The sequence below is a fragment of the Nannobrachium achirus genome, assembly GCF_963921795.1.
Source record: "Nannobrachium achirus genome assembly, chromosome: 5".
NCBI lineage: Eukaryota > Metazoa > Chordata > Actinopteri > Myctophiformes > Myctophidae > Nannobrachium > Nannobrachium achirus.
The window spans coordinates 15,631,677-15,644,040 of NC_137814.1; the positions used below are offsets into that span (position 1 = coordinate 15,631,677).

The following is a 12,364-nucleotide window of genomic DNA, read 5'->3' on the forward strand; positions in this document are numbered from 1 at the left end:
CAAATTTCAAGGTCTTCCCTTAACTCTGACAGTATACAAATGGAACCAAATTAACCTGTTAGGGTTCATTTGGTTCCATTTGTACACTGTCAAGAGTTACACACTTGTATGGGTCCATTTAGACCCCCCTAAAGGAACCCACCGAAAGGAGTCCTTGGAATCCACTTTGAGAAAAACTGACTTAGTCAGTCCACTTTCCACAGTCAGTTAAACCTTCCAGAACGGCAGATCCCCCCAGATACAGTATGGCCATATACTGATAACATCAGGAATCTCCATATAAGGGTATAAAGGGGACACAGGCAGACAGACTCAGGTTACAAAGGGTAGAACTCTGACAACGGGTATATAACAGGTAATAGGCACAGGCAGGTAATAGGCATTAGTTAACAGGCATAACAGGGCGCGGCATGTATTCTCTATTTGCATCGTTCCCAGCGTGTAGGCTGGCACCTGTCTAGTGGAAGAAGGAAAGAAAAATCCTATTTTTAAAGTTAAATTCTAAATATTATATAAACAGTGCTGGCAATAATAAACCCAGGACCCCCCCCCCCCCCCCCGATCCAATCAGACGGTGCAAAGTCCTGCTGGAGGATACGATGCGACTCCATAATATGGACTAGATTGTGTTGTGGAACTGCTGTCATCCAATTGAATACTGTCTGCAGAATTGCCTTAACCCAGAGTCTGCCCTCTCTCTCTCTCTCTCTCTCTCTCTCTCTCTCTCTCTCTCTCTCAAGGTAATCATTGCACATGGAGCAGACTTGCTTTGGAGGATTTATGATGCATTTAACAATTCAATTCAAACACTTTTATGGCATTGCATTACTAACTATTTCTTTCGTTTCTCCTTCGTACCAACTCCTCTCTCTCTCTCTCTCTCTCTCTCTCTCTCTCCTCTCTCTCTCTCTCTCCTCTCTCTCTCTCTCTCTCTCTCTCTCTCTCTCTCTCTCTCTCTCTCTCTCTCCCCCCCTCCCCCTCCGTTTTGCTGTCGCCTTATTGATTTTGTGTTCGACCTCAAGAGTTTCATTTCTCTCTGAATCATGACCAATGAGACCTCTCTGTGTCTGACATCCACCTCGCAAAGCAGTTAAGACTCGCTATACGCAGCGGTTAAAGGAGAGAAATGGGAATAAACAATATCGCCCGGGTTCAAAGAGTCAACAGCCACGTATGGACCAGAGATTCCGTTAGCCGGTATTTACCGGCCATTGGCCGGTTAAATGTTTAATTGGCCGGTAATTATAAAGTCCACCGGCCACCGTGGCCGGCTGGGTAAATGCCTCTTAGGCTATTTTATCATTTAATCTTATTATACACATAATTATTTGTTTAAAGTAGTAAAGCTACAACCATTAAAACCTATCATAATTTTAAATTTGTATCATGTTCTGTGAGTCTGTCTGACAACAGCGGAGCTCACCGCCACTGCTGCTGCTTCATGCTGCGCTGTAGTGGTGGGACGTTCGCGAACGAATCGAGTCTTTTGAACGGCTCTTTGAAATGAACGATAGCATTGTGAGCTAGAATGAGCCAGTCTTTTGAACGGCTCTTTGAAAGGAACGGACCCCAGAGATCCGGCTCACTTCAAAGAGCCATAAATCCCATCTCTACTGCGCTGTGCATTGGAAATATCAGAGCTTCAAGCTCACAACAAGGCGAAACGCGCGGCGCTGTGAGCTTGTATGTCTGCTATTTTAGACACGCACACGCCTTACGGAGAAGCACACATCTCGTTTCACAGCTGACAGTTCCAGCACCTTGTAACAATCAGCGTGGGTTTAGTGTTAGTATAATCAGAACAGAACTGGGGTTCTGAGGTAATCAAGCTGGACCCAGTAGGCCTAGACGATAATAAAAAAGGGACCCGAACTCTGTGGAATCATGGATATTATACAAGCACGCACATGACTTTATGATCGCATGGATGTGATGCCATCGTGGTCAAAGCAACAGAGGCAAGTCAACCTTCCTTGCGCCATGCATCATAACATAACATTAACAAAATAAAACAAATGTGTGTAAAAGGTTTAATGAGACGTGAAGCCAAAATCATATACTATTAACTTATTGATTTGTAGGCCACTGTGTGGCAGGGCGCGCAAACGGTTCGCTTGCGTTGCGCGCCCACTTTAACTATTCACTTCTTTTTTTTGGCAAGCGATACCTCTACATAAGTAGATAGTTAGGATATTATTTTGTTGGAACATATTGCAATTGCACCTGTGATAAAGAGGAAGGAAGGCCAGCGCAAACATAAAATGGTGTAATTATCAGTTGGGTGCACGGTGCACCATGCAGATACAGTATCTCATCTGCAAACACGTATGTGACGTTCAATATAATATGGCCGATAAATTAATTGATTGGCCGGTAAAATATAATCCTGCCGGCCAAGGTGGCCGGCCCCAAAAATGCCTAGCGGAAACCCTGGTATGGACAATAATGATGGTGTCAACAAATACTGTAGCGGATGCAGCGGAGCATTTTGTTGTTAAGCCAATATTCAGTTTTATCTCTTTTTATCATACCGTATAAGATATATTTTTTAAATCTCGTCAATTCTTTGAGGAAAAAGGTCACACACAGAGCAGTGTTAAACATCTCTCAGCAATACTTCAATGGAGAAGAAGTTACAAGAAACTCTTTAAACTTTATTGCAGAACTCACAAGATTATGCCCCCCCCCCCCCCTTTTCCATTTGGTGCAGTGGTCAGCAAAAAGAATAAAGACCTACACTGTACCTTGCTTCACAACCTTTATGAAACCTCCCCGAACGTCTATAGTTTTAGAGTTATATATCCTTGCTTCCTTCCTGAACCTCCGCCTCCTACAACCCGACCCTTGGAAAAGTAATATCAGAGAAAAAGTAATATCGCCAGGTGTCATGACTCACCGTACGTCCACCGCATCCTCCATGACGGTCATGTCCGTCTTGCACTTGGCCGAGGGGTTAATGGCCAGCTCGGCGGGCGGGATCACAAAGCTCTTGCTCAGCGGCAGCCACATGCCTTCGCCCAGGGTGTAGGTGAACCTGGAACAAGGGATATGATGACATTAAACCACTGTTGTAATACTGCATTCTCAGTAGAAAACAGACCAGAGTCCACACTGAACATACCCCAAAACGTTACTTTGTGTTGTGTTTTTTGACGGGCGGGGCAGTTTTGGTTTAGACTTCTATACATTACTAGTTAATAAATTATAAAAGTAAACAAGTTACTTGGTAGGGTCAGTTATACTTTTATTTCTCCCATTAATGACCTTGTTATGAAGAGAAAAGACAACTCCCTGTTATTGTAGCAGTTATGATTATGAAATGGAGTTGAACAATAAAACTAAAGTTATGTTTAGACGTGTTGACAGGCATATATTCATTAGCCTTCATGCAATCAAGTTGTGCACTTGTCGCTGCTGTGTGTTGTGTTGACCCGTTTCCATTCACTAATGTGCATTTAGTTTATTCGATAAAGCCTCAAAATCCACCTCCTCCAAGCGGATAAAAGTGTTTGCGGATAATGAAAGTTTATTCGAAATTTGAAGTGTTTCCATAAAAAGATTTTTGCGCAAAACCCTTAAAGCGCATTCTAAAACGTCTAGTTCCATTCCTTGATTCTGATTGGCTGGTTGCTGTGGTATCTGAGACTATAACCACCACCTTGAATGTGCCGTGAGGCTGAACTAGAGAAGCGAGCGTTTGATTTTCTCTCAAATCCTGCCGTGCGGGTGCTTCTAAGCACCGCCTGCATGCATACAGTTTACAGTTTAGGCATTTAGCACCTAAAATAATCTTGCATAGGTCCACTTGAGTCCTAGAACCGGCACTGCACGTATGGGTCTAAAACTGTACAGAATGGAAGCAATTGGACCCAAAAATGGGGACCCCTAGACGAATGTTTATCAAACTGGGGGTTCTTGATACGTAACGTGTTGAGAAGCCCTGTCGTAAGTCATCCACTTGGCACGGAGAACACAAAATACCTGCAACTCAAAAGCACTGCAACTCCTCAGTATGGAGTTGTTCTGATACAGTCGTATTTTGTGGACTAAACAATGACAGTCAAAGAGTTGCAGATTATCCTCTTAAAAAGACCTGTCACCTTAGACTACGGTGTGGTTAACTTCTGTGGCACATGACGCATTTGCATTTGAATGCAGGCTGCAGCCATACACAGTATACCTGTTATAATTTTGTACCATATACCTAGCCTTTATTGTGTCGCGGTGAGGGGGATTAACCCATTTAGAACGGGTACACATTATTGTGTATCATTATGTTATGCTTTAACTATTGAAAAATAGTGAAAATTAGAATTTTGACCCGATTTTATAAGTGTCTTTTGAATCCTTCTAAGGTTTTTTGAAAAACCTATGTTTCAATGTCAGCAATCTGGCTAGCCATCGTCAAAGAAAAGGTCCTTTTCACTTAACTGGAGCTCAGTTAGTCTGTTCTTGAGAGACTACTATGTCAGTGGTTCTCAAACCTTTTCATGTGAAGGACCCCCAAAATGATATGTATTTGGCCATGGACACCCATCTCAAAATATTTAGTTCCAGGGACCACCCAGAAGCAAAATGTTCGCTTTGAAAATACATATAGTCAAAGATTTGCACACATTTTCACGACTTTTACAAAAATAGCAGATCTACAAGCTCGCAGCGCGGCACCGCGCTGTGAGCTTGTATATCTGCTATTTTTCACTGGTTAAAGCATTCAATAATTCTAGGCCTAAATTTAATAAAAGAAAACGAATGGAAGCTGAAGCTGTATCTTTCGTGGCAGCTATGCAGTTTATCAAACTCATGCTAAATTGCCTGCGCACAGTGAAGAGATCAGAGACCTCCCTGGAAAAGGGGCCTACCATGTCAAAACACGGATGCAAAACACTGAAGCTGCCGAGGTCTTGATAGAATTCACAGCAACAAAAAAAAAAAAAGGACGAGACGCTGGGGTTTATCTGAGGCTGAAGACAAAGGGTGAGAAACACACCTCTGCTGTCAAGGCTCCTCGACTCCCCAACGACCTGCGCTGCGGAGCTCAGGGCTTTTGATAAATCACTTTCTTCTGTTAAATCCCTTCTTAAAACTTGTTTTTGAATCTTTGTTTGATCCCTTAACCCATTTAGACCTGGTGCTACCTATTACGTTGTTATACCTTTCAAGAGAGCCACGTCTGTGTCTCATTAGTATTTGCTGTACATATAGCAACATCATATATATATATATATATATATATATATATATATATATATATATATATATAAATGATGAATTTGAAGCTTTCAGAAACCTTAGGTTATGTTTTAGAAGTGTATTTCTCTTCTCACAGGACTTTGTTTTTATGCATGACGTGGTGTTTTTCTCCAGTTTTTCTCCTCAGTTTTGATAAGTGCTTTATGAATAAAGTGTATCATGTATGTATTTATTCTAAAGCAATGGACCCATAAATGAATAATACAGTGTATGTTACAATGTAGATTGGGGTCCCAGCGATACAATGTTGCATACAGTACCAGAGACAAGGGCGTGGTGTGGCGTGGCTGTACGACACTAAGCTGGACATAATGATGAAGACACACACTAACACAGTGGTTCTCAACCTGTGGGTCGGGACCCCCAGAGGGGTCCCCAAATTATTTTGTGGGGTCGCCTGATGATTAAGTTAATGTGCAACATTGTTTTCTCACTCAACAGTAAACAAACCAACATAAAGTTTAAGTGTATAGAGGGTAAATTGGTCCCACATTTGCACATTTCTAAAGTGACAATTGGGTTAGGGTTAGGGTTAGGGTTAGGGTTTAGGGTTAAGGACTTTGTAATACCTCTAAAATGACAAATTAAACATTGGCCAAATTGTCAAATATTAGAGGCAGAAATTATGAAAATAGCCGATCTACATGCTTGCGAGGCGTTGTGAGCATGTAGATCGGCTATTTTCACAATAGAACCGTGTTATGCAAAATGTAATGCCTCAACTCTTAGTGCTTGTCAGGGTGGGGGGTCCCCAGTTCAAATATGATTATTGAAAAGTCAAACTGCTCCTACGTTTGACTTAGTGTGTAGGTCCCTATGTCCCTATACTGTATGTATGCAGTAGCAACAGCTCACACGAGACTAACGTCACACGAGACTTGGGTCATAGAAAGTGTGCAGAGACCATCATCACCACAGCTGACGGAGCGTGCCTCGCCAAACACATTCTGTGCATTGTCACTGCTGTTGTATCCTACCGACTCAGCTGCCAGTGAGGAACCCCCACCGGGAGGATGTCATAGAGCCTTCGTCCTACTCCTCCAGCCCAACACTCCCTGCTGACAGCTGCCACCCCAACCCCGTAGGAGTACATGCAGTGTTATCACCATCCCTGCCCGGCTTCCCTCCCCCGAACGCGGGCCATTCGTGTTCGTATAGACCAGGGGTCTTCAAAGTTTTCAGGCCAAGGACCCCTTAGCTGAGAGAGATGAAGCAGGGACCCCCAGATTCCATATAGTTTCATCGTTTGACAGCACAATCATCAGTGTATTTTGGATTCATGTCAATTTGTGTTATCAGATATGTAAGCACTTGAACCGTCAATACTTAATAAACTTGAGCTTTCACTCTATACTTAGTCTGCTCTTTTTTCCCCTCTACAACAAACCTCTTTGCCGAAAATAGCCGATCTACAAGCTCACACCGCCTCGTTGTGAGCTTTTAGATCTGCTATTTGTGTCTAAAGTTCTCAGAACATGGACGTTAGGGTTCAAGTGTTAATATAAAAAAGGAGAAATAAAGTTTCTATCACACAAAGATTTGGAGGACCCGATGTAGTAGGGGTCCCGGACCCCATGTTGAAGACCCCTGGTATAGACACTCGACAAAGCCAGATGCACCGCAGTGGTTTCGAAACCCACAACCTATGGGCAGGCACTTTACCACTGCTCCACCCGAGTGTCTACTAGCTTCCATGTTCTGAGCCAACTCCCTCCCCACACTGTCTGGGGAAGCCCAGCGGATTGTCACCGATAAGCATATTATCACCCGGAAATCGACCTTTGCCTGACCTTGGTTTGTATAAGCTTGGGCAACGGTGATAATCTATACTGTATGTGTAAAAGAATAATGAGCTTGGGGCTGTTTGCATTGTGTTAGAAGTTGAGCTGGTGATAAATGGGCGGGTATTCACAATTAGTGGGCGACGCAACTCTAGAGGGAAAAGAGGGCAACAGATCTACAAACAACAAATGTCTGTTACAAGGACTTGAAAAAAATTCTTTGTGATTCAATGAACATCAATCTTTAAAGACTTTGCCAAGGATATGTCATACTTTAAACAGCCTTTAAATTAAACGTTATAGTCTTATTATCATCAAATGTATTATTAGCACTAATGAATTATGCATGCTTGCTTGTAGCACAAATGATGGCATATGTTGATTAAATGGTTAACGACCATTTTCTGCAGACTTTACACATTTCCGCATTCACATTGTCCAATTTGCATTTAATAATAAAATGCTAACTTGGCATAAGGAAAGGCCACTGGATCATGGTGGAAAGCATTACCAGTCACTTAACATCAGAATGATTAAATTGCTGTAGAGAAAAAGGGGCAAAGCGTAATTACGTCCATCCAATTACCTCCCTTGTTTCCAATCGTGAGTATTCTATGAATCAAACTCCCACTGTCCTGTCCTTTCATTTAATATAATGCATTGGATTCATCCGAGCGATAATGGCCCAGTGAGTCCATTAAAACGTTATTAATGCCATATTTGTCAGAAAGCCATTGCCAGTGGTCTCAGAAGTCCGTGCTGCCTCTTATGGGACTGTGCAGAGGATCAGTCCAACTCCCAGCGATGCACTGCGACATGCACAGTATGCGATTAAGCAATATTACACAAGAGGGTGTGTGTTATCATGATTATCGGCACACCTGCGTTGCAGCAGGATCGAGCCGAAGGCGAGTTCCGTAGCGCAGAAGTGTAATATTGCAATTATACAACAGTTACCCTTAAAAAAACACGTCAACTTCATTTCATTGTAATTAAGATATTCGATAGAAGTGTGTAATTTTTTTAATGCCACATTTAGCCACAATGTCCCTGAACTGCACATGAAAACTGCTAGCATAGTCGCCTACCATAGTGTTGTGAGAGGGAGCCTGGCAGCTCTATCGCGACCGGCACGGCTTATTTCTTTGTTTGATGAGACCCGTTCCATAATGCTCATTATCATCACGGCTAGAGAGCGCTTCATCAGAACTACCTGTTGTATAATTATGGAAAACTAGTTGACAGTACTCGGGTGTAACTCCTGGAATGCTGATAATATGCAAAATGACAACCTTGGAGGGATTGCAACAATAGCTTCCCCCTCAAGCAGTTCAACTTGCAAGTTTCAATCCCTTGTTTGGCTTCCTTTTTTGTTTGTTTTGCTTCCCCCCCCTTTTTTTTTACTCGACTTCTCTCCGCATGAGTGTCATTTTAATTGCCTCACTTGCCTTTATGTTTAATGGTAATATCTGCTTGAGCAAATAAGCTAATGTCTGGGCGTGCGAACGCTCATTGATATTCAAGTTGCGTGCCAACCCTCGGCGCCGACGTAGCTGTTTGGCAAAGTTCAAAGCGAAGCCTGAAACATTTAAATTAGGACGGATAGCTGTGTGGGAGCCGCTCGAGGACAAAAGCTGCTTTAATGGCGCGGCTGGACACGAAACAGAGACCAGGTGCCCTACAGAAGGCTTTTAAAGTGCAACATACGGGGAGCGCAACACATTATAGCCCACAATATCAAAGAACTTCACAGAAATATTAGCTTGGCAGTGGAAATTCTCTTGTGTCTCAGTTCCCCACACATAGATAGTGCTTACCGCCATGACATGTGGAGAATTACTTTGTTGCAGTGCTATACAACATAATCAGTCTTCTGTTGTTGTGTTTTTTCTTTTCTTTTTTGCCGTCTGTTGCCCTGCTGTGTTCTAAAATGGTGGGCCTCCAATACCCGGGAAGCGGGAATTGGTGTATCGCTGATAACAATTTCCCTTTTCTCCAGCCACAGACGCAATCAATTTGAAAGGAAAGGCAGACAGAAAGGTTGCTCGCAAAAACTGTATCGGAGACTTCAATTTCTGCCTGCCTGCCTGCATGCTGGACGCTTGCATCAGATGTGCAAAAGTCTTTTTTTGCCAGATGTAAATACTATTTTGAGCTTGTGGATCTGCTACTTTTGATGTTTTTTTTTGTGACGCTGTAGTATGATCAAGTAGGGCAGGGGTGTTCAACGTTTTCAGGCCAAGGACCCCTTAGTTGAGAGAGAGAGAGATGAAGCAGGGACCCCCCCACAACCTTTTCATAGATTCCATATACAGTAGTTTTGTTTGACAGCACAATCATCAGTGTATTTTGGATTCATGTTAATGTGTGTTTTCAAATATCAAACCACTTGAACGGTCAATAATTAATAAACTTGACCTTTCACTCTGTACTTAGTCTGCTCTTTTTCCCCTCTACACCAAAGCACTTTGCCGAAACTAGCCGATCTACATTTTCTGCTATTTTAGTTAAATATATCAGAATATGGACACTAGGGTTCAAGTGGTTAATCTAAAAAAGGGAGTTTCCATCACACAAAGATTTGAAGGACCCCCTGTAGTAACTCTGAGGACCCCATAGGGGTCCCGGACTCCCTTTTGAAGACCATTTAAGTAGGGTATTAATTTAATTTCCCCCTCTCTCCCTCTCCCTCTTTCTCTCTCCCTCTCTCTCCCCCCTCAGTTATCTAAAGACATTGGGTGCCTGACCTGTGGAGGGACAGGGACACACAATGAACCGTCTCTGCTCTCCAAGTTGAAAATCTAATCTCTCACTCCCATTACATGGCACCCCTAAAAACTGACAGACAGTCTGATAGGCTAAAGCCGCGCGCGCTGCACACATTCGCCGGTATCTCCAATAATCAAGGAAGAAAAAGAGAGACAGACCCACAAAGTCAGAGAGACGGACGGAGAAATAATAATTTCGAGTTATTTGACCGCCGGCTGGGGCCATTTAAAAACACATCATCTGGGCCGAGCCTGACCCTGCCAAGGCATCCATGGGATTTCCATGGGAATCATTGGAAATCCAGTGGTGTAAAGTAACTAAGTGCATTTACTCAAGTACTGTACTTAAGTACTTCTAACTTCTAACAGAGTATTTTTTATATTGTGGTATTGCTACTTTTACTTAAGTAAAAAATGTAATGGGATATTTCACTTTCAAAAGAACTTTTTGTAATTTTATCGTCTAATCAGGCTTTTATGAACACCCTGAACAGATTTTAATTTGCTTGATTCAATATTTAGATATTTGATGTAAATGTTATCAGGCCCTCCAGGCCCTGGCCCTCTCTATTGAATCAAGCAAATTAAAAACTGTTCAGGGTGTTCATAAAAGCCTGATTAGACAATAAAATGGCAATTGTTTTTTATTTTTTATTTTTTTTAAGTGAAATATCCCACTTTTTTAAGTTTAGATAGATACAGATAGATACCTTTATTATCCCAAGGGGGAAATTTAGTTGTCCAGTAGTAGCACAGCAGTATACAGTTATTTACAAAGTTACAGAGACGTAAGAAAGATAGATAAGAGGGAAAAAAACAAAACAAAGACAAGAGCAGTACAGTACCAATAAGGAGAAGGTGAATAATATATAAGTATATATACATAAAGTGTCTTGCAAAAGAGACCATAGCAGTCAATGCTAGTTAGTGCAAACAAGTATCTCACTGTCATTGTTAAACAAAGCAAAAATACTCAGAAACTACCAACACTAACAACCTAATAGTGCAGTGTCAAAAATCAGTGCGAAAAAAGAAGAAACTAGGAAGCGTGTCACCGCAAGGCGCACATGAGCACTCTTCCTGGAAGGTCCTTAGAGGTCAAAGTCAATACAGCAATTGTTCCTTAGAGGTCAAAGTCAATACAGCAATGGTTCCATAAGTCTAAGTTAGGAAGGGAGTTTGCTTACCTGAAAATACGATCAGAGGGCTGTTCTCCCATCACAAGATCAAAGCCGCGCTGGAAGATGGTGTAGGGCCAGGGTCTGACATGGCAAACAATAGAATAGAATGGAGAGAGAGAGAGAGAGAGAGAGAGAGAGAGAGAGAGAGAGAGAGAGAGAGAGAGAACAATCAGAACAAATACAACTTTCAAAATTGGTCAACATTTTTCAAAAATAACAACCTCGAGATGTGTCGCATTGCGGCACGTTGTGAGGTTGTTGATCTGCTATTTTCAAATAACGTAAGCATAAGAAAAGGGCTTAAAGGAGTAGTTGACCCAAGAAATCCTTATTTTCTATCAATTAAACGCTCCATGAAGCTGATCTTTTTGTTTTTTGTCACATTCCTGAGCCAGTAATGTGATGACTGACGGAAAGATGATAATAAATGTCTCCGCTAGGAGACTTCGTATACTGTATAGATAGATAGATAGATAGGGTTAGGGTTAGACTGACTCTCAAAAAGCGCCTGCAATGTAGTGCATTTGAAACTACATTGCAGTGCACATCATGGGGTGATCACTGCTTGCCTTATTTTTGTTTATTTTCTGTTTATTTCGTTGCTGAGTGAGGTCAGCAGGCAAAGTGATGTGAGTGAGATGAAAAAACCTGGGTGAAGTGTGCCAATCTCAACAGGAAACATCTTCATGGGGTGTGTAGGCTTCATGGGGTGGCTTCATGGGGTGTGTAAATGATTATATTATTTTAATGTTTTGGTGAACTACTACTACTGGTCAATATCTAAGGGGTAAAACAAATCCATAAAACATCTGCACAGCATCTTTTAAGCATCTATTTTCACCACCACATTAGTTCTTATAGCTCCCATTTATGACAGGCTCACAAATCAACAGGAGCATTATGACATATGCTACGTGTAAACACGCTGTTACTGAAAAATGTGCTGCCCGGCTGCTGACAAGCAATGTGACTTTGGCACTCCTCATATCTATTTACCACCAGTGGCATGGGAGGGCGAGAGACACTGTGACACTGTGACAGAGAGAGAGAGAGAGAGAGAGAGAGGAGAGAGAGAGAGAGAGAGAGAGAGAGAGAGAGAGAGAGAGAGAGAGCTGAGGAGCAGAGGTTGCCAGATTTTGCGATAGAAACAAGCAACCGTGTCTGAATGAAAACAAGCCCAAAAGAAGCGACTATATACGGGCCATATGAGCGCACACGCACACATGCACACGCACACGCACACGCACACAGACACAGACACACACAATTTGAAAATAGACGATCTACCTTGTAAATCTGCCATTTATTTGGGGGGGGGGGGGGGGGACTAAAAGAATTTACACAAATTTACACATTTGTAATAGTTTTTAAAACATTTTGG

At 42.2% G+C, this 12,364-nt stretch overlaps 1 protein-coding gene across 1 annotated transcript in view; it reads right to left on the reverse strand.

Moving 5' to 3' along the window:
• The window catches only part of astn1 (astrotactin 1), a gene marked incomplete at both ends in the record, with an annotated part of 673,839 nt that overhangs the window by 424,471 nt on the left and 237,004 nt on the right, over positions 1-12,364 (reverse strand). Inside the window, 2 exons of the mRNA XM_080725574.1 lie at positions 2,897-3,034; positions 10,990-11,064. Coding sequence (XP_080581700.1) covers positions 2,897-3,034; positions 10,990-11,064 — 213 coding nt within the window. The remainder of the gene's footprint in view (positions 1-2,896; positions 3,035-10,989; positions 11,065-12,364) is intronic.